The 22253-nt window shown below is 56.5% G+C and overlaps 1 protein-coding gene across 3 annotated transcripts; it reads right to left on the bottom strand.

Moving 5' to 3' along the window:
* Nucleotides 1–854: 854 nt before the first annotated feature.
* Ttll8 (tubulin tyrosine ligase like 8) lies at nucleotides 855–21723 on the bottom strand. Of its 3 annotated transcripts, XM_069999800.1 has the most exons (14): nucleotides 21623–21723; nucleotides 21297–21398; nucleotides 19046–19137; nucleotides 16699–16831; nucleotides 16146–16219; nucleotides 15181–15309; nucleotides 14706–14820; nucleotides 14040–14165; nucleotides 11379–11565; nucleotides 10958–11106; nucleotides 7607–7850; nucleotides 5348–5783; nucleotides 4177–4645; nucleotides 855–1784 (listed from the first exon to the last, which is right to left on the bottom strand). In XM_069999800.1, the coding sequence occupies exons 2-14, from the start codon at nucleotides 21358–21360 to the stop codon at nucleotides 1624–1626; spliced, it is 2379 nt and encodes a 792-aa protein (XP_069855901.1). In that variant the 5' UTR covers nucleotides 21361–21398; nucleotides 21623–21723; the 3' UTR covers nucleotides 855–1623. The 3 variants fall into 3 exon arrangements, with proteins under 3 accessions (XP_069855901.1, XP_069855902.1, XP_069855900.1); XM_069999801.1 differs by lacking the exon at nucleotides 21297–21398; XM_069999799.1 differs by lacking the exons at nucleotides 16699–16831; nucleotides 19046–19137; nucleotides 21297–21398; nucleotides 21623–21723 and having other exon boundaries at nucleotides 15181–15304; nucleotides 16146–16216.
* Between the last annotated feature and the right edge of the window lie 530 nt (nucleotides 21724–22253).

Raw genomic sequence — 22253 nt, 5'->3', positions numbered from 1 at the left:
GGGTGGTCTGAGATGTGGGGCTTCTCGGGAGCCCTTATGGGGTCTCAGGGCCATAGGAACCCATATGCCCAGGACAGTTACTGTGCTGTGTGTTGGCCTGCAATGACATGTGATCAACAGTCCCTGGATGAGAACGGTGGTGGCATGAGGTATAGAGTCCAGACTTCTGCTGGAGGGATGCAGGACGATGGGTCTGTTGGTTTCTATCCTGACATTTGTCATGGACCTGTCTCTGGCTCTTGGAGGCCTCGGGGCCATGCTGGGGGTCATGGAAAGCTGGGACTTTGGGGAGGATTGTATGACTGAGAACCCAGGTCCCAGGGCTGAGCTTGAGTCTAAGATCTGAGGCTCTGCCTGGAATTCCAGGAGAACACCCCCAAATGTGGAGGGCAGTGCTGCTCCCAGGCCAGGTGGCAAGGTGGGTCCAGAGCAGAAGCCAGCCAAGACAGGAGAAAATCCCAGAAACATGCTGAGCCTCCCGGAAGCAGGGGAGGAGGGGACCCAAGTTCCGTGTCGCTGGGGGTTGGGGACACCCCCTGCTGCCAGCCGAGCCGGTGTCCAGCCCCTGTCCAGCCTCCCCCCATGAGGCCCAGAGCCCCCTGCAGCTCCCATCGGCACTGGCTGGGCTGGGACCTCCAGGCTCCCGCCTGGTTACCGGGACTCCCCCTGCACTGCCAGCAAAGCAGCAAATAGGGGCCAGTGCCCCCTCTCCCCCCCTCACAGGGGCCGTGGCTTGGTCTCGCACAGCGGGGTGCGGGCCCGGGGGCAGGTGCGGGCCCGGTGGCAGGTGCGGGCCCGGTGCGCACCCTTTCTTGTGTCTGCAGCTGCACACCACGCACAGGGCCACGGAGAGAACAAGGTTTATTTGGCTCAGGGTTCTGGAGGCCGGAGGCCGAGCGGCGGGCAGCGCCAGGGCTGCGCGGGCCCCTCGCGGGCGCCCAGCCCACTGGCGTTCACACCGAGGCCGCAGCGGGGGCACTCGCTGGCCCCAGAGGACGCACCCGATGGCGAGCGTCCCGCCCGCGCTGCGCCACTAGGGACCACGCTTCCCACTCGTGAGCACGGGCGGCCCCCGGCGAACCCGAGGCCAGCCGCCCGTCCTGCCCGGGGCAGTGGCTAGCCCGTAGGCCGCCCAGCCTTGGCGGCCTCCGGTCCCACCGTGCCCACGAACCACAGCCGGCCGGAAGCCCGAGGCGGCCCTCCGTCCCCCCGGGAGCCAAGGACGCTGACCAGCACAGCCACCCGGGCTGGCGTGGTGGTGACCGGGGAGGCCCCGCGGGGAGCCAGGGGAGGGGCGTGGCTGCGACGGGGAGGGGCGCCCTGCGGGGAGGGGGCGGAGCTGGAAGGACGGGGGGGGGGGCGGGCTGTGGACCTGACAGGGGCGGAGCCGGGGAGGGGTGTGGCCGGCCCTGCGGGTGGGGCGGAGCCGGAAGGGCGGGGCCTGCGGAGGGGCGGGGCCGGGGCTCCTGAAGAAACACTGTAGGGACAAGTGCAATCTCTCTAAAATAGCTCTGTATACAAGGTCCCTCATCTATGCGTAGGTTTCCCAGAGCCTCGCTCTGGGGCCGCGGGGGCCTGGCTCGCCTCGGTCCGGTCCCGGTCCGGCCCCGGTCCAGGTCCTGGTCACGGGCTCCACGGGCTGCCCGGCTGCCCGTTGCCGAGTGGCACGAAGGAGGCGCCCTGCAGCACCGAGGCGCAGAAGGAGCGGCAGCGCTTGCAGGGCCCGGCAGGCGGCAGCGAGCTTCGGCACACCAGGCAGGGCGCTCGCAGGTCCCGCGGCAGCACTGCGGGGAGAGGGGCGCTGAGGGCCGGCATGGACCTCTCCTGGCCCGCGAGAACCCGCCCCATCCGGCATAGGCCCCGCCCACCACACCCCCAGCCCCGCCCTGCAAGAACCCCGCCCACTGCCGACCAGCGTGGACCCCACCCTGCCCTAGAGGGGACTGTCCACTGTGCACACGAGGGGGGCGTGGCACTGCGGGAACGGCCACCCCAGATGCCCATTGGCGCTCAAGAAGGTGTGCAAATAGTCCTCACCACTACTAAAGAAAGCAAGCAGTTCATAATAAAACATGTGCAAGTGCTGGCAAAAATAGCAGACCAACAGGACCAAAGTCTTCAGACAACTAGACATGGACTACAGACTAATTTCGAATACATAAGAAGGTATTGGCAACAAAAAGAAAGCACGAAGCCGGGCGCTGGTGGCTCACGCCTGTAATCGTAGCTACTCAGGAGGCTGAGATCTGATGATCGAGGTTCAAAGCCAGCCCGGGCAGGAGAGACTGTGAGACTCCTATCTCCAATAAACCACCAGAAAACCGGAAGTGGCGCTGTGGCTCAAGTGGTAGAGCGCTTGCCTTGAGCTGAAGAGCTGAGGGACAGCGCCCAGGCCCAGAGTTCAAGCCCCATGACCGACAAAAAAAAAAAAAGCATGAAAACTGACATTTCTTTTTCTAAAAAGACATCATAAAGAAGTAAAAAGACAGCCCAGTACCGGTGGCTCACGTGCCTGTCATCCTAGCTACTCAGGAGGCTGAGATCTGAGGGCAGGAAAGTGCATGAGACTCATCTCCAATAAAATATTCAGAATAAGCCAGAAGTGGACCTTTGGCTCAAGCAGTAGAGCACTAGCTTTGAACCAAAGAAGCTCAGGAACAGCACCCAGGACTGGAGTTCAAGCCCCAGAACTGGAAGAAAAAAAAAAAGCAAAAAGACCAGTCAAGGATAGGAGATGGCGTTTGTAATACAATGCAACAAAAAGGAAGAGTCCAGAATAGATAATGCTGAAATGAAGAAGAATGAGACCCTGTGAGACGCATCTATGGACAGCCGAAGAATCAGGCAGGTGCTCCCCACTGAGTGGCTGATACGTGTCTGAATATCACTGGTTTCCATTAGCTTGTGAAGGGAGAGGGACGCGGTGGAGCAGGGCGTCTGTCAGCCCTCAGTGAAGCCATTGTGGGAGCATCAACCACCTGCTTGGTGCTGGTCAGGGTGCAAATCAGCACAGCCCGTGGACTGTACTTGCAACTGGTAAAGTGGACAGTGTCCCCCCAAATTCACACCTACTAGAACTTTCCTTATTTGAAAACAGCTTTTCCCCTCTTTTTTTTGCTGATGTAACCAATCAACGAGGACATGATTGAGGAGGGTGGGCCTCTTAAAAGGGAGCTCTGAACACAGTGACAGAGGGAAATGCATGTGACAGATGGACCCTGGCGTGATGCCACCACCAGCCACCAGGGAGCAGTGGTGGTCACTGGGGGATTCTCCTCTGAACCCCAAGATGAGCACAGGCCTCTGACATTCGGTTTCAGCCCCCGTTAGGACAATGAGAAATAAACCTCTTGTTTCAGGAGAGTTGCAATGGTATAACTCCTTTGAAGTTTAACAAAATGAATATCAGGAAGCTGAAACATGTTGGTGTTGTAAAGGAGAGAGTTAGGGAGGGTTGGTCAGCAGAAGGTGGGCAAACACAGTGGTAATAGTCACTGTAGAGATGTGGAAATGGCACCATGGCCCTTGAGGGAGGGGGGCTTGGAGATGAGGGAGGAGAAGTCATGGACCAGGCAACGCGGCTACAGGTACTTCAGACATGGCCATGGCAGAGCCACGTGGTCTGCTGATTTTCCCCAGGAAGAGGTCAGCGGGAAGCTCTCAGAGCCCAACACCTGCTGTGCACCAGGCCTTGGGGATACAGTGACCAAGACAGGAGCTCTTACCACCCAAGGGAAAACAGGTCTGAGGGAAAGGCGGCTGTGCAGGACCAGATTGGTGGGGGTGGAGGGGAGAGACAGTCAGAGATAGGCAGACAAGAGTGCACGGGGAGGGGGACTGCATCGAGGCAGAGCCGGCCCCAGGGGCCGCCCCAGGCTACCAGCAGGGCCCAGTCGCCCCCTCCAGTGCCACAAATGCATTAGTGTCATCAGAACCTGCAGGAAACAATGCAAGTGCAGGGCTTCCCTGCCACCTCACTCTTAGCGCGGCTCAGAGTCCCCCACATACACCGGGGTGAGCCCTGTGGAGAGGCGCACCAGACTGTGCCGCAGGACCCCACGGTGCACCAGACTGCAGGGGACCCCAAGCCCTGGCCTCCTCCTCCCAGGTGGAGACAGCCAGCAGCTCCCACCGAACACGACCCCAGGGCCCCGCCACAGACGGCCGCGCCCTCACCTGGTGCTTTGGTAGGCTGAGACAGGGCGTTCTCCACCGTCCTCATCGTCTGCAGCACAGGCACCAGAGAATGCACACTCAGTAAGTTTGGGTCCAAGGGTTTGGTGGGCTGGGCTTTGGCCAGGCTACTCTTGGAGGACTTGCTCTCTGCTCGTGGGGGGTTACAGGCAGGGAGCGCGTGGATGGACCTCGCGTGGCAGCTCCTCTCAGCTGACTTCGGCACCAGCGTGGTCCAGCTGGGGGAAACCCTGGTAGTCTCCCGTTTCCACTCCTCCTGCGGGGCTGTGCAGGCCAATGCCCCCACTGAGTCTGGCCTGGGCCACAAGCCCTGCACCTTCAGAGTCTGTGCCTCTGAGAGCAAGTCTAAGTTGAAAGTGGTGAGGTGGGGCATTGACTTCTTGGCTTTGCTCATACTGATTCCTTCCACGTAGAGGTCGGACCCGCTGAAGGGGGGCAGCTCCACCACAGGCTGGAAGAGGAGGCGCAGGTTAGGGTCCCCTGACTCGGGGATGGGCAACTGTGGCCTGGCACAAACCCTCAGGGAGCTCACAGGCCCTCATGGGTCCCATGCTCAGGGACCGCTGTGCCCTCTCCAGAGCTCTGCCGTCCAGACCTGGGGTCTGAGATCGGCCTCGGCCAGGCTTCCTGACTGCTCGGCCGGCTGCAGGGTGCTTCTTTCAGACAGCATAGCCGTCCTGGACACAGGGCCTGATCTGCAGGGCAGGGCTCATCTTTTGGCTCAGCCCTGTGGATGTCTTCCAAAGAGGCCACTAAAGGAGACCCAGGTATGGGGGAGAACACTCCCCTAGGCCGGGCGGGGGGGTTAGTGGGCCTCCAGCCCACTCAGGACAGGGTCCCACCTGCTGGGCACAGTCAGCGGCCGGGGGCCCCAGTCAGGGGTAAGAGGAGGGAGGGAGGCTGGACCACGAAGGCCCTGGGATGGATGCCCATGGCTGGTGGCAGTGTTCCCAGGCCCCCACTGAATAGAGAGAGCCCTTCATTCACACAGACAAGGTGGGCCAGGCCTGTGCCACACCTGAGTGCAGCCAGGACACATCCACCAGACCTAGGGGGCAGAATGCGTGTCTCCCAGAGGCCAGGAAGCAGAGGTGGTCATAGTGAGGGCCTCCTGGCCCCACGAGGACAGGCCACTTGGGGGACTGGCACTCACTTGTCTCCACAGAAGCTCAAAGTTGCCGATGTCACAGTTTCTGTCCAGCTTTCGGTCCACAACGACCTTGATGGTGTCCTCCTGCACCTGGGCGCAGAGCTGGGCCGTGACAGGCGTGGATGGGTGCATGGTGGGGCTGGAGTTGATCTCGATCAGCCAGGGCTTGAAGTCTCGCCCGAGAATGAAATCAGCACCATAGAGCTCGAAGCTGTTCTTCCGGGGCTCCACGTGGTCCTGGGCTACCCGCATGGCGTTGGTGATGGCCTTCTTCATGGATGGGTAGATAATGCTGCCCCACGCGGCCCCGCGGCCCCTCTTCTGCAGGTACTCCTGGAAGCGGGAGCTGGTCCACATGTTGTGCCCGGGCAGTAGCGGGCTGCGTTCCTTGTCATTCTTCAGCCGCCGCTGGATGGAGTTGTTGCACAAATGGATGGCACTGCGGGAAGCAGGCCTGTGAGGCCTGCGGGCACTAGCCACCATCCCACTGTGGGCAGCCTGCCGCCCTGCCCAGCCTGTCCCAGGGAACCAATGCCTGGCCTGGCAGGACTGAGTGGTGCTGGCTCTGTGATCGGCAGTCTTGGGCCCCTCAGCTACTCTGACAGCACTAGGAGCACCCAGCAGACGCCCACCGCCCGGGACCTCCCACTGGTAGGGCTCCCTTAGAACAACCTTCCTGAGCCTGCTTTCTCACCGCACATGCCAATAAAGGCACCAGCCCCCTTATTTTTCGCCTATAATGGACCTCAAACTCAGGGGCTTCACACTCTTGCTTAGCTTGTTTTGCTCACTGCTAGACTGTTAACAGTTGAGCTATGCCTCCATGCCAGTTTTTTTTTTTGCTCGTTAATAAGAGTCTCAGGCTGGGAAGTGGCGCTGTAGCTCAAGTGGTAGAGCGCTCGCCTTGAGCTGAAGAGCTGAGGAACAGCGCCCAGGCCCAGAGTTCAAGCCCCACGACCGACAAAAATAAAAAATAAAAATAAAAAAATAAATAAAATTATTAAAAAAAAAAAAAAAAAAAAGAGTCTCAGGCTGGGCACCAGTGGCTCATGCCTATAATCCTAGCTACTCAGGAGGCTGAGATCTGAGGATTCCAGTTTGAAGCCAGCCCAGGTAAAAAAGTCTCCATAAGGGCTGGGAAGGTGGCTCAGTGGTAGAGCGCTTGCCTTGCATGCATGAGGCCCTGGGTTCGATTCCTCAGCACCACATAACAAAAAAGCTGGAAGTGGCGCTGTGGCTCAAGTGGTAGAGCGCTAGCCTTGAGCTGAAGAGCTGAGGGACAGCGCCCAGGCCTAGAGTTCAGGCCCCATGACCAGACCCCCCCCCCAAAAAAAAAAGTCTCCATAAGACTCATATCCAATTAACCACTCAAAAACTAGCCATGGCAGGGTCCCACAGTCAGCGGGGCCTGGGGCTAGTAACAGGAGGGAGGCAGGCCAGACCACGAAGGCCCTGGGATGGGTGATCACGGCTGGTGGCAGTGTTCCCAGGCCCCCACTGAATAGAGTGAGCCCTTCATTCATGAGACAAGACCTGTGCCACACCCAAGGGCAGCCAGGACACATCCACCAGACTGAGGGGACAGAATGTGTGTCTCCCAGTGGCCAGGTGCTGTGGCTTAGTGTGGTAGAGCACTAGCCTTCAGCAAAAGAGCTCAGGGACGGTGCCCAGGCTCTGAGTTCAAACTCTACAACTGACATATGTCCATCCATCCATATATACATACATACATAAAAAATAAAGATACCATCTCAACATGGAGTTTCCTGGCTGGGCTAGCTTTGAAGTACACCCTCCAGGTCTCAGCACTCAGGGTAGCTAGGATTACACTCATGAGTCACTGGTACCAACTGTACAATAGACCCAGAGGTCTACTGCACAGGGCTCCAACACCTCGCTCATCCACCTGTGTGGCCTAGCAGGTGTCACTCCAGACATGGCTGCTTTCCAGCAGAATCTGCTGGACAACATCTTTACTGCCTTTCCTGCAAAGGTCCCAGGGCTACCTCTGGTCCTAGCCCGATTTTTGGGTGCCCTGGGGAGAGGCTGGAAGGAATCTCAGCTCATGGCCGAGGCTGCAACCCAGGGTCTCCCTGTGTGTCTGCAGGAGGACATGTGAGGTTTGTCCATCCTAGACACCTTGTCCTGAGTGTCTGACCCCAGATGGCCTTGGGGAGCTGGTGCCGTGGTGGTGGTGCTGATCTCAAGTGCACGGAGTAGTGACCAGCTGGTCCCCCATGCACACCCCTGGAGCCCACTGACCTGTCCAGGTTGTCCAGGGAGAAGCGCTGTGTGGAAAAGCGCAAGTAGCTCTCCTTGTAGAACCAGATGGTCAGGGGGTTCCAGTCAGTGACCAGGAACCACTGCCGGATGTCAAACTTGGTGTCGTAGATGAGCAGCGGCGTCTCGATGTACTTCTGCACCACCCACTTGTTGTCTTTGGTGGCCGTGTGCTCCGTAGCCACCAACTCCAGGATGCTCTCCACGCGGTCCATGCACACTATGTCTGCAAGAGGGAGAGGGGGGCTCGGCACGGGTGGCACAGGTCATGCTGTGGAGGCCGACGCGGAGGCCGCAGGCGGCACGCCAGGCCGCACTCGGTGAGCAGGGCTATGGCTGGTGCCGGCCTCTGCCGGTTATCCTACCTCAGGCCTGCCTCATACCTAGAGGACCCAGAACCAGGAGATACACGGAACGCAGCCCAGGCTTTGGCCCGAGACGTTGCCCCCAGCGGTGAGTGAATAAGGGGACAGGAGCCACGTTGGCAGGGGCCTTTGCTCCAGTGACAGCTAGAGAGTGACTGTGCGAATGGGAGGGCAGGATGGGGGCACCAAGGTTTCCCCTGGGCTGTCCTCTAGTTGAAGGCAGGTTCTCCATTTCCGCTCCTGTCCAGAAGGTTAGGCTGCAGGACTTGGGAGGAGCAGGGACACATAGCTGGAGTTTCATGCTCTGCCGAGGGACACAGCACTGAATGCAAGCAAGACTCTCGGAGAATGGGACCACAAGATGGAGGCCCTGATGGTAGATCACCTCTGCCATCCGCACAGACCACTCTGCAGTGGACAGATAGCACACACGGGTGACCGGTAAACTGTATCTGTTAGAGTCGCTGAGATCTGGGGCGCCATCTGGACAATGCTGACTGGTACGGGCTGGAGGCAGGCTCCACCTGCAGGGCCTGCTGAGTTCACTTCTTTGGTTATATGAGGTTGTGATCTTGCCTGAGAGGAATGCTTGGAACACTGCAACGAAGTGCTGCAGGTCACCCTGGTCCTGCCCATGGCCTCCAGGGAGAGGAAAGGATGCAGGCAGTCCCAGCAGACAGGTGTACTGGGTCTGAGAGGCAGGTCTGAGATGTCTGTGGGGCATCGTTGGGGCACAGGCATCTGCAGCAGGAGGGAAGGGACTACAGGTGGTTGGGAGGAGACAGAGGCTCTTGTGGACAGACACAGACACAGGGCGGGGGCCGAGGGGGAGCCCAGCCCTAGGCAGGTAGGGTGAGAGCAGAAGAAAAGTCCTGAGGGTCTGTAGGGTGCCAGGGGAGGGTGGGTCAAACACATGTCCAGGAAAGAGTGTAATAAAATAATATTAATAAAGACAACTCAAGGGCTGGGAAGGTGGCTCAGTGGTAGAGTGCTTGCCTAGCATGCATGAAGCCCTGGGTTCAATTCCTTAGTATCACATACACAGAGAAAGCCAGGAGTGGTGCTGTGGCTCAAGTGGTAGAGTGCTAGTCTTTATTTTTTCTTTTTGTCAGTCGTGGGGCTTCAACTCTGGGCCTGGAGCTGTCCCTGCACTTTTCGGATCAAGGCAAGTGCTCTACCACTTGAGCCACAGTGCCATTTCTGGTCTCCTGGTGGTTAATTGGAGATAAGAGTCTTAAGGAGCTGGGCGCTGGTGGCTCACGCCTGTAATCCTAGCTACTCAGGAGGCTGAGATCTGAGGATCTCGGTTCAAAGCCAGCCCGGGCAGGAAAGACTGTGAGACTCCTATCTCCAATAAACCACTAGAAAACCGGAAGTGGCGCTGTAGCTCAAGTGGTAGAGTGTTCACCTTGAGCTAAAGAGCTGAGGGATAGCGCTCAGGCCCAGAGTTCAAGCCCTACAACCAAAAAAAAAAAAGTCTCATGGACTTTCCTTCCCAGATTGGCTTGAACCTTGATCCTCAGATCTCAGCTTCCTAAGTAGTTAGGATTATAGGTGTGAGCCATCGCTGCCAGCTAGAGTGCTAGTCTTGAGCAAAAGGATGTTCAGGCACAGTGCCCAGGCCCTGAGTTGAAGACCCAGGACTGGCAAAATAAATAAATAAATAAATAAATAAATAAATAAATAAATAAATACTACTTGAAAATCACATGAAAATCACTTGTGAAATTTGAAAACTCTTTGGAATACAGTAACTTAAGAGGCAAGCAGAATATCCAAACTAAAATTCTATCTAAATATTAAGGAAAACAACATCGTGTAAAAAGAGGTTACAGCTTAAGTCAGAGGAAGTTTCATAGCTCTTAAGTATTTATTCCTGGAATAAATGAGTTTAGCATTTAAGTCATAGATAAAGGGGGAGATTTTCCCCATGAGGTTTGGAAGTGGATGTAGCTCAACTAATCTGACTGGACAGCACAAGGTCCTGAGTTCAAACCTCAGTATTTCCAAAAGAAAAAAAATCCCTCACAGAAAATTGAAAAACAAATGCAACTAGAAGTTATCTCTTTGGAGATAGGAACCAGATTAGGAAATACATATACCCTATCAGGAAAAATCATAGTCAGGGCTGCAATTTGAGGTGAAAAGGCAGAAAATCCAAATAGACTGGTAATAATACCACAGACAAGAATTCATAGGTGTTTAGCATCTGCTGCCATGATAGAACGTGGTTTTCTTTCCTTTTTCCTTCCTTCCTTCCTTCCTTCCTTCCTTCCTTCCTTCCTTCCTTCCTTCCTTCCTACCTTCCTTCTCCTCCTCCTCCTCTTCTCCCTCCTCCCCCCTTCTCTCTTTTGTGCTGGTACTGGGCTTGAAGTCAGGGCCTTGCACTCTCATTTGGCCTTTTGCTCAAGGATAGGGCTCTATCATTGGAGCCATGCCTCCATTTTTTTTTTTTTTCTGGTTAATTGGAGGTAAGAGTCTTATGGACTTTTCTGTTTGAGGCTGACTTTGAACTGTGATCCACAGTTCTCAGCTCCTTTGTGGCCAGGATTACAGGTGTAGGCCACCAGTGCCCATCTAGAGCCCTTTCTGCACAAGAGAGTTCTACAGTGGACCTGCGGAATAGGAGCTGCGCTGCTGACGTCAAAGCCCTCCATCCATCCAGAGGCCAAAACACGCCTGTCAATGGTCCAACTGTGATGTTACAAAGGAAAGCCACGGTGCGTGCGATTTAACTCAGCAACACCTCTGCTGCCCAGAGATGCTAACAGAAAAGACAAGGCCCAGGTAAGCACTATGCAGGTGCATGCTGAGAAGACCACGCCTCTAGCATGGCCTGACAGGGCCGGGTGGGGCCGGGCCCCAGGCAGCCTTGGTGTTCAGCTCTGCTTCCTTCCCCACGAGCTTTGGAAGTGGACATAGTGGAGAGCACACTTGCCTCAGCACTGAGAAGGTGCTGGGGACTCACCTCGGCCCCGGGACTTGGCCGCTGGCTTGATGATCCAGATGTTCCGAAACCCATCGATCTCTGTCTGGGGGTTCACAGAGGTGATTCTACTCAGCAGAGTCTGGCACTGTGAGAAGTAGCTTCTCGAGTCAGAGATGAAGGCATTACCACTGAAAGCAAGACGAGAGAGCCCGGGCTGGAGGGTGTCACCCCTCCCCGGGGCCAGGAGGGGTGGACAGCGCAGGTGCCCTGGACTTGGCAGGACCCCCCCCCCCCGCAGTCACGCAGGCACCCTCACACTGGGGGCATTTTGCCACCAGGGGCGCTGGCTGCCCCCCCCCACTGCGGGGGGGAGGGGGTGGGGGAGAACCGCCCTGCTCTGCCGCTCCCGACCCCCAGCCCTCCCTCCCCCCAGTCCCCCCCCCCCCGGGCCGTGCCGTACTGGACCAGGGAGTAGTACTGCTGGATCAGGTCGTTCCACTCGGCCTCGGAGAGGTTCTCGGAGCCCTCCTCCACATCGTCGATGTCCTCGTGCTCCAGCTGCCCCAGGTAGGCCTGGCACACCCGGCACGCCGCGTCCACCAGCTGGCCCGGGAGGCCCAGGAACCTGTTGTCAGTGTTCTCAGGATCTGAAACCCAGCACAGGTTCTGGAGTGTGCCCAGGTCACAGGGAGAGCCGTTCCCTGCCCAGGTGACCCTCTGCCGGCTGTGCAGGGCGGTGACCAGCACTCCGCAGCTCCGCCTCTCACGGGGAGGAGACTGCGGACTCTAACACCAGGCTTCCAGACTCCTGGGACTACGTGCTACTCTGATGCGAGTCCTGCGGCTATGCATGCTCGCTCTCATCTGTTGTCCTAGGGCTGGCTTGACACCCCACACCTACACATGCTGGCAGTCTCCATCCAGTTCCTGTTTGTGTTTCAGACATCTGAACCACAAACCACCTTGCTTCTGCTTTTGGCTTGATGAACCTGATACTACAGATACCCGCAGACCACAATGGACTTAAGCTAGAAATAAATAAGAGAACTGGGAAATGGCCAGCCTCGTATTTCCTTCAAATTTACCAGTCCGGCCTGGTCTCCAGAACTGCACCTCAGGGAAGGCTCTGCGTCCCTTTCTTCCAGCTCACCCTTGAGCACGCAGAACACCACTCGGAACGCCACACGCCTCCCAGTGAGCCCGCAGGGTGAGCTGCCCTCTGCTCTCTGGATCTTGAGTAATAAACCTAATTTGTTTACTATTCCAGCCCATGTGACTCCTCCTCCGACACATCGGTGACAGCAAGCCCAAGGAACAAATCTAACTTCAACTAACAAATCACACCAATGAGCTACGGAAGAAATTACATGATCAGATACACAAAAGGCACTTGTCAATTTAACCCTCATCATGATAAGAACGCTCCATATACCAGGAACAGAAGAGGATTTCCTCCACGTAATAAAGATTTTCTGCATCATCCACAGAAGGGTGAGGGGCCAGCAGCCTTTCTGCAAATCTGCCTTTTACCAGACAAAGGTTAGGGTTTCATCTCACAATGCCTTTCAACACTACACTGGAAAGTTTAGCTAATGCAGAAAGATAAGGGAAGGTACACAATTTGGGAAGGAAAAAAAACTATATTTATTGACAGATGACAACTGTCTATGCAGAAAACCCAAAAGAACTAAACAAACTTCTAGAAATAATAGCCCACCACCTTCTTACATGGCAGTAAATGAGCAATTTAAGTAAAAAAAGAATTCCACTTACATTAACACTGCCCAAAATGAAATAACTAGATAGATAGATAGATAGTTATATATGATCTATATGAGGAAAATCACAATATTGGTAAAGAGTACTGAAGACCTAAACAAATGGAGACATGAGACTTGTTCCGGGTACGTGGATGGACAAGAAGGCCTGACTATTACCAAATTTCATCTCCAGGACAGGAAGGATTCCATGTTTTCATATTTTGTGTAAACAGACAGGAAGGACTCCGTGTTATCAAGGTGTCAACTCTGCCCTACCTTGCCTAGACATAGTCCTATCCAAAACTACAGAAAGTTAACTTGTGCCACCAATGAACAGATTCTAAAGTTACATGGAAAAGCCAAAGTGAAGAACAGTCAACTCAGTATCCAAGAGCAAAGCTGGAGGGCATCAGGACTTGTAAATAAGTCTGGCAGCCCTGATTAAGATGCAAGGAACAGAGCGGAGCCCAGAAAGGAGCCTCAGAAGCCCACTGAGGGCACCTCTGCCAAACAAACAAAATGGGCAAAGGAGCAAAGCAAGTCTTTTCCACCTATGATACCTGTGCAACTGGCTGTGATATGCAAAAACCACACTCTAAAACAATTAACTTCAGAGGGCTCACACATTCAAATGGAATTGGAAGATTACAAAACCGGTAGGAAAAAAAAAAAAAAGGAAAAAAACCACCAGGAGATAAGAGTTTCAGGGCTTTTCTTGCCCGGGCTCACTTTGAACCGTGATCTTCAGATCTCACACATTTTTTGTTGATTTTTTTGGGGAGCTAGTCCTGGGGCTTGAACTCAGCCTGGGTACTGTCCCTGAGCTTTTATGCTCAAGACTAGCACTTTACCACTTGAGCTACAATTCCACTTCTGCATTTTTTTTGGTGCTTAACTGGAGAGTCTCATGGACTTTCCTAAGAGACTCCTATCTCAGCTTCCTGAGCAGCTAGGATTACAGGAGTTTGCCACCCGTGCCTGGCTTTCATTGACTTTTGTAGATACACCACCAAAGGCTTGTTCCATGAAATCAATTATTAATAAATTAGACTAAGTTAAAATTATCTTCTGTGTTTAAGTCATTGTTAAAAGAGACTGGAGAGAAAAACCACAGTCTGGTAGGAATATTCACATCAAATAAAGGAATGCTATCCAGAGTATTCTATACAGTAAGAAAAACCCTGCTGCGTTGTGTGGGGTCCTCAGCTCTGCCTCAGCCCTACGAACGGGGCTGTATGTAGCGGGGCCTAGGCTCACAGCCCAAACAGGGCGTGGGCTTGTGATAATCAAACCCAGGGTGCTCTGGGGAGTGGCTGAGCCGGGCAGCTGGGCCCCACAGGCCTGCCCTGCCCGCTCCCCACCTTTCTTGATGCTGGGGTCGCTGGTCTTGGACTCCTCCTTCCTGCTCCTGGCCCTGGCCCTGCTGAGGTTCTGGTGGCTGACGACCCACTTGAGAATGCTGGAAGCCACCGTGCGCCGGAAGTCGTCTGGAAGGACAGCGAGGCCTCGGCCCCCTCTGCCCCTCTGGAGCTGGGGACTGGGGTCGAAGCAGGGCCACACGGGCTCCCAGATGGGAGGCCCAGCCTGCCGGGGCTGCACAGAAGCAGGCCCCTTCCCTGGGGCTCCTCCCTCCAGCCCAGGCCCCGCCCTGGCCCGCTGTCCTCAGGGCATTCCATGGACTATTTTCAGCAAGGCCGGGAATCTTCCCAGTGACATCTCCCACCTCCATCTCAGGGGCACTGGACACCCTCTACGCTCTGGTGGCCAAGTCCTCCAGTGCCCCAGGGGCCAGCCTGCAACTGTCCAGCAAACAGGCAGAACAAGCTGCACACCCTGCAGAGCCAGGCTCTGGGGCAGCCTCACTGCAGCAGCAGAGACAGCGGCTCCAGCTCCAGTCTCCATCAGCCTCAGGGGTCACTTGTTGCCCACCATTCCAATAATGTCCAAGGAAGTTTCTGGACTATCCTTGCTAGGTGGACCAGAAGTCCTTGCCAGATGGGAGGGGGCTTCAAGCCTCAGTCACTCACCCAAGAATTCCTGCTTCTCGCTCTCAGTGCAGAGGCCATAGCAGCGTGGGAAGAAGGAGTCGGGGTTCGCTTGGACGTACCACGGCAGGCTCCGCATGTTGACACACAGCCCAATCTCCAGAGGGAGCAGCGCATCAGGGCCACCGTGGGCAGTCCCACACCACCCTGCCCGTGGACTAGCCGTGGCCAGCCCCCTGGGGCCTCTTTGGCTTGGCTGGTGTGCTCTGAGACAGGGGCTTCCCTGATCCCAGGACCACCCAGGGACACAGAGAATGGTACAGGGTGCCCTAGGATTCTAGGCCTCTGGGAAAGGGCAGAGTGATCAGCCAGCAGGAGGTGTGTGGGGTCCTGGGGAGACTGAGGTTGGCCATCCCACATGGCTCTCCAAGCAGTAAACCAACATTCAGAAGCCACACTTCCACAGGCCCAGGCGTCTGCTCTGCCCTTGCTGCTGTTAACCAAGCCCCAGGCCCACCTTCGTGGTGAACGACGCTGTCTTCCCGTAGTGGTTCAGCATCTGGTCACCGTTCAGGCTGTGGTAGTCAATGACGTCCCTTTTGATAGTCCAGAGAAGATATGGCATCTCGTTCTTTACCAACCTAGACTGGCAAGAAGAAACCTCTATCAGCATCCCATATCCAGAGCCCACTAATACCGGGTGGTTGAGGCCCAGCCGCGTTTAACCAGACGGTGGACTGCAGTGTGGCAGCCTCCCTCAGGTGTCCCTCAGGCCCACACCACGTGCTCCTGAGGCTGCCTGCCGGGGCGGGGGGCGGGGGGGGGAGCAGCCACTCGCCAACACGGAGTCGCGGAGTCTCATGAACTTTGTTTTTGTCCAGGCTGGCCAGGACCTGAGATCCCCTGACCCTGGCCACTAGTAGTTAGGAGTTCCTGTTATGACAAATGCCTTGTCCACCTCACTGTGGCTAAAATTTTCTCCTGTATTTATTTATGCCAGTCTTGGGGCTTGAACTCAGGGCCTGGGCACTGTGGCTGAGCTTCTTTTGCTCAAGGCTTGTACTCTACCACTTGAGCCACAGCACCACTCCCAGCTTTTTCTGGGTATGTGGTACTGAGGAGCACTCTACCACTGAGCCACATTCCCAGGCTCACTTTTGCTCGTCTTTATGGAGGTGGGTGTGGGATAGAGTCATAGAAGAGCCAGGCTGGGTACCAAGCCAGCCTAGGTATCCTATCTGCTGAGTTCCTGGGGACCCCATATGCTCATGGGCCAGGCTGTCTGCCCTTGTCCTGCAAGCACAGCAGCTGTGGACACCCACAGAGCACCTATCGGTCTTCCACATCCACAGGAGATGTGTCCTGTTAGTGTGACTGTGGGTGCCAGGGCTTGAACAAGTTCAGGAAACATGTGCTCTGGCCTACATTCCCACAGACCCAATCCCCAGTCCTGCTTGACCCTGCCCTGGCCACGGAACCTACCATCACCTCGTGGATGTCATCTGTTCTCTCCACCACCATGTCCTGGTTTTCTTTGATCACAGTACCTTTGTTATCTGCAAACAAAACATGAGCAGACTGAAGAAGCTGAACCTGGGGGACTGGACATGGGGATCTAGACACAGAGGAGGGGAGTGGGGGAAGTGGACATGGGGGAGCTGGACGTGGGGGAGTGGACTGGGGGAGGTCGAAATGGAGGAGTGGACTGAGGGAAGTGGACATGGAGGAGTGGACTAGGGAAGATCGAAGTGGAGGAGTGGACTGGGGAGGTGGATGTGGAAGAGTGGACTGGAGAAGCTGGATGTGGGGGAGGGGTGTGGGGGAGGTGGATGTGGAGGAGGGGTTGCCAGGGTGGAGCGTAGGCAAGCGGTGACCAAGGAGTGATCAGCCCCAGGGTGGCCTTGCCTACTGCATGGATGTCTGAGATGGGCGTGTAGGGTAGGAAGGACATGCAGACTGGCTCCAGCAGGTGGAGATACCACCAGCCCCAGGACGAGGACCGTCCTGCACAGACAAGGCCCCTCGGATACTCTACCCAGGGCCCCGTCATCCTCGGAACTCTGAAGGGCCTTGGGCAGGAAGTGGAACTTCTTCTCCACCCAGCCCTTCTTCCGCAGTGCAGCCCGGATCACAGGGTAATGTCCGTAGATGGAAAAAATCTTCTTTTCCTACAACAGCAGAGCATGTTTCAACCCAGGAGCTGGAGGGTGAAGGGACATGTTTCTGGAGCAGAATGAAGACTGCAACGTGGCAGGGCAGCACACCTTCTCAGAGAGGTGGCCAGAGCAGGCAGACGTGTGCGCACGCGCGCACACACACACACACACACACACACACACACACACGTGTGTGCCTGGTGGGGGACAGGAGCTGCTCTGTGCGCATCTATGGTGGGGCCGGAATCATGTCATTACACCACACACACACACACACACACACACACACACACACACACACACACATTAGGGTGTCAGACTGCCTATTTGTGTTTAAAAGTTCATTCTGCTTTGTTTATAAGAGATCATTAAAAAAATTAACTTACAGATAGGTTAGAAAATAAAAGGATACACATATAAGACAAAATATTCTTTGGGACAAATAAGCATTATGAAAGTAAATAAATCATTTCCTAATTTAAAACATTCACCAGAAAGATATATTCTATACACTTATTAATCAATTATATGAAGCAAAAACAAGCAGGGGCTGGGAAGGTGGCTCAGTGGTAGAGCGCATGATGCATGATGCCCTGGGTTCGATTCCTCAGCACCACATAAACAGAAAAAAGCCAAAAGTAGTGCTGTGGCTCAAGTGGTAGAGCACTAGCCTTGAGTTGAAGAGCTGAGGGACAGTGCCCAGGCCCAGAGTTCAGGCCCCACAACTGACAAAAACAAACAAAAAAGCAGACCTGCTGAACAGACTAATCCATAATGTAAGTATTTAAAAAAGACGTTTATTTCTTCTTGTAAGTGGCCTGCGTGACCTGTGAAAATGGTTCACTACTCTTTAGACCCAGAAAACCCCACAAAATCATGCAAGTCAAGAGGTTTGAATCTTTGTGTTCACTTTAAGAACACTAGAGAAACAGCCCAGGCCATCAAGGGTATGCATATCTGAAAAGCAACCAAGTATCTGAAAGATGTCTCGTTAAAGAAGCATGTGTGCCACTCTGGCATTGCAATGGTGGAATTGGCAGGTGTGTGCAGGCAGTGGGGCTGGACATGCGTCAGCGGCCTACAGAGTGCTGAATTTCCGCCGCACATGCTTAAGAATGTAGAGAGTCATGCAGAACTGAAGGGCTTAGACGCAGATTCCCTGGTCACTAAACACACACAGGTGGACAAAGCACCCACGATGCACGGCTGAGCTTGCAGAGCTCACGGAAGGATGAACCCATCCATGAGCTCCCCCTGCCACACACAGAAGATCCTTCCTACACAGAAGATCCTTCCTGCAGAGGAGCAGACTGTTCCTAAGCCAGAAGAGGCCGGGCAGAAGAAAAAGGTAATCCCAGAAGCAGCTGAATAAACAAAGACTGATGGCACGGGAATAAGTTTAGCATAAAATAAATGTTGGTTAGAGTAGGGGAAAAAGACGTTTTTCATCAAACGATAGGGCGGAAAGGGGGCTCCTTGCTGGAGGCTGGTGGGAGTTTCTCCGGGAATGGTAAGGTCTTTATCATGATGTTTACACAAGTCCTATTGCCATCTCTGGGTGTGTGGGCCTGTGGCACTCTGTGCTTCCAAGCGGTGCACAGTGCGCCCCATTGTGCCTCAGAACCTCAGCTGAAGAGGATGCTTTCATTCACTGGCCTGCACTGGTGTGTTTGGTATGGCCACCCTGTCCCGCCCCACCCTCTGGCACCCAAGATGGACACTCTATGAAGGCTACTCATGCAACATCGCCCACCGTCTTGGCCCTCACAATGCAGATGCTTACAGAATCCCAGCATCTTCCTTCTCTCCCCCAGTCCTCAGGAAGAATATTCTGGAGCAGAGAAGGGGAAGGCCCTGCCTAACCAGAGCAGCTCTGCACCATTCACTGCTCCTCTTCTCCCCTGAGGGCAAAGGCTCTGCCTGGCATCCTGTTCCTGGTCCCCCTGAAGGGGCAGCGGCCTGGGGAGCTGGCCCAAGGGGTTCTGGGGCAACCAAGGGACTGTCCTCGCCCAGGACCTTCTTTCCCAACAGGATTAACAGAGAGAGGGAGGGGTGTATCTCTCCCCAGCATGGCCAGACAGGGGAGCATCCATGCAAAGCTGGGGGGACACAGGCCTTGGGCTCACGTGGGAGGAGGGAACGGGCCAGCCGACACTCTCCGAATCCCAAACACATTTCCATTTATAAAAGGCATCGCCATCTCATTGAGTCCCAAATGGCATTTACCTTGATGGCTTTTTCCGTTAATTGTCTTGCTATTTTGTATCTGTCCAGTTTGGGGGAAGAAGAAGAGTCTTGGAGAATTCCTCGTTTTAATTCTGCAGAAAAAGAGCGGGGGTCAAGAGAGGAAAGCCTCCAAACCCTAAATGATGACACTCAGACCCTTGTCGGGCAGTCCTTGGGTCTCATCAGTGCCCCACCTCTCCACAATTCTCTGGCCCTTCCACCAGGACCCTCACTGGCACTAAACGTTGCTGGCAGAGCCCCAGCCCTCCACACTGCTCCAGCCCTTCTACCCTGCCTCGGGGGCGTGACTGCAGGTCTTGGCCAAGCCCAGTTCATTCAGGTCCAGGCCCTCCTGCAGTCACACACCTCTTCCCTCCAGGCGGCTCTGGATCAGCGTGGCCACGCCTTCTCCTTTCAGACCTACATGTGGAATCCTCGCACCTGCCATCTCTGTCACTGCCCATTTCCTGCGCCTCTCAATCAGCCCAGCTAGAAATGTTCATATGCCCCCACACCATGCTCACCCCAAAGAATCCCTATGTTGTAGGAGAAACCAGCTCAGCTCAGTCCTGCCACCTGTGACTCCTGAGGCTCTGCCACGGGAAGTCTGTGGCCACCAGGCCAAAAGAGGACAGAGCTAGGCCTCTTTGTCTATGTCTTAATGGTTACCTGAGGACAAGCTCAGAAATGATTTTGATGTCAAAACCATACTAACCTAGCAGAACACATAGAAAGGAAGTACCATAACAAAAATTTGGGCAAAAACTCTTAAGATAGCATACAGAAAGCACTATCCACAGGCGTTAGAATTGGAACCTAGTATGCGTAGCTCACACCTGTAATCCTAGATATGGGAGGCTGAGGATTGAAGTTTGAGGCCAGCCCAAGCAGAAAAGCTCACAAGACCCCTTCTTAACTGATAGATGGGCATGGTGGCATGTGTGTCACCCAAGCATTGTGGAAGGCTGATATTAGAAGAATGGAGGTTCCAGGCCGGCCCCAGACACTAACGTCGGCAAGACTTGGTCTCAGTGAAGGAAGCTGGGCCTAGTAATGTGGACTTGTCACCCCAGCCTAAAACAGACTTCACACCTAAGTGTGCCTAAGCACACACCTGGGCAGGATGTGAGGCCCCAATCTAAAACAATCTAAACAAGCTGTACACAGTGAAGCCCACTCTAAAACACAACCAGCACAAGCTGTACACAGAGGCTCCACACGTAGTCCCATCTACTTGGGAGGTGGAGATCAGTGGACTGAGGTTTGAGGGCGGCCTGGGTAAAAAGAAATCTCAAGGCACATGTGAACAAATGGCTGTGCCAACACTCAGAAGCATAAACACAGGGTATGAATGCACGGCCAGTTTCCTTCCAAAAGAAATAGAGCAAAAAAGGTCTGGGAGTGTGGTTCCCCTGTTAAAAGTACCTGACACAAGTTCAACTCCCAGGACAGGGGCAGGAGAGAGAGAAAGAAAACAATAAAGCATAAATAATAACACTGCATTATGATTCCATCCCAAGAACTCGAAAAGAAAAGAGTGAATTTAAACTCAAAGAAACTACATATAAAAAAAGGAAAGTGCAGACAGTCACAAAATGACGTGTATGTGTGTGTGGGGGCTGTCCTGGGGCTTGAACTCGGGCCCGGCACTGTCCCTGATCTTTGCTCAAGGCTGACGTTCTACCACTCGATCCACAGCTCCACTTCCAGCTTTTCGGATAAACTGGAGGTAAGAACCTCCGGCCTTTCCCACCGGGCTGGCTTTGAACCACAGCCCTCACATCTCAGCCTCCCGAGGAGCTAGAATCACGGGCCTGAGCCACTTTTTCCAGTCGTGGGGCTGAAGTCCCCGAGCTCCCCCTGCTAAAGGGCAGCGCTGCCCGCTGGGCCCAGCTCTCCCGGGCGGCCGGGACGGCGCTGAGTGGGGGCAGAGGGCTGCTGTTCGGGAACCGCCACCACTGACCCGGGTCCTGGACACGGGCTACCGGGGACGGGGGGGGGGGGGCGCGAGGGGACGGGGGGGGGGGAGAAGGACCGGGAACGCGGGGGGGGCTGGTGGGGCAGGGGGGGGCTGCCCCCCAGGGCCCGCCATCGGCCGTCGGTCCAGGTCCAGACCTCTACCTCCGGTGAGCCCGCCTCGGCTGCGGGCGGGCGGGCTCCCACCCACCCACCCGGGCCGCCCTGACCCTGACCCCGGAGCAGCACGCCCGCCGCCCCCAGCCCGCCGTGGACGGGGCGGCGCGGTACGGACTGTTTTCTTCTTTCCCGTCTCCATCCGGCGGGGCGGACGGCGGCTTCCTCTCGCCCGGCTCCATGCCGGGTGCCCGCGCTTTGACCTTGGGGCCCCGGAGCCCTGCGGGGAGGAGGTGGGGCGCGGGGGTGAGCGGCCAGTCCGGGGACCCGCTGGGCGCCGGGGGGCCCGCGGGGGACCCCGCCCGCCCCGGTCGGGCGGCTGCGGAGTTTGGGGCGCGGGCCTCGGGGCGGCTCTGGGGCTCGGGTCCCCGGGCGCGCCCGGGCGGGGCGCGGGTCTGTTCGGTCCGCGGAGAACCCGCGGAGTTCCAGGGGGGCGGAGCTCACCTGAGCCGGGCCCCGCGCCGCGCACCCCGCCGCTCCCGCCCCCAGCGGCCCGGGCCGGCGTCCCGCGGTCGCCCCGGGCAACGGGCGGCGCGCCTGGTGCAGCCCCGGGGCGCGGGCGGCGGGGCGTGGGGCGCCCGGGCCGGAGGCCGGCTCGGGGCGTGGGGCTGCGGGGGCGCGCGGGCTGCGAGGCGCGCAGGGCGCGTACGGGGCGGTGGGGGCGGCGCCGGCGTGCGGGCTCGGCCGCCCCGCGGGCGCCGCCCCGCGGGCCCGGCTGGGGATCGGGCTGCGGCCCGGGGCTGCGGCCCGCGGCGCCGTCGGAGCGGGAGCGGGGGCCGGGGCCGGGGTCTGGGACCTCGCGGGCCATGCGTCGTGCGGAGCCCGCGTGTGGCCTCGACCCCCGCCCCGGCCACACGCGCCCGCCCGCCGGGTCACACAGGCCGGCCGGAGGGCAGCCGCGGCCGGGTCACAAAGACCGTGGGTCACGCCCAGCCCCGCCCCGCCCGCCCGCCCGCGGCCCAGCCACTGCCCCCCTCCCGCCGGGGGCGCCCCGGGGCCGGCGGCCAGGCTGGGGCAGGCCGCGTCCGCCGCCCGCCCATCCCGCCGGCCCGCGGACTTGTCCGAGGCTGCGCAG

This window comes from Dipodomys merriami, unplaced genomic scaffold (genome assembly GCF_024711535.1).
Source record: "Dipodomys merriami isolate MVZ:Mamm:240054 unplaced genomic scaffold, mDipMer1.0.p SCAF_55, whole genome shotgun sequence".
Classification (NCBI taxonomy): domain Eukaryota; kingdom Metazoa; phylum Chordata; class Mammalia; order Rodentia; family Heteromyidae; genus Dipodomys; species Dipodomys merriami.
The sequence above is the reverse complement of the archived record's forward strand: the minus strand, read 5'-3'. Positions and strand labels throughout refer to the sequence as shown.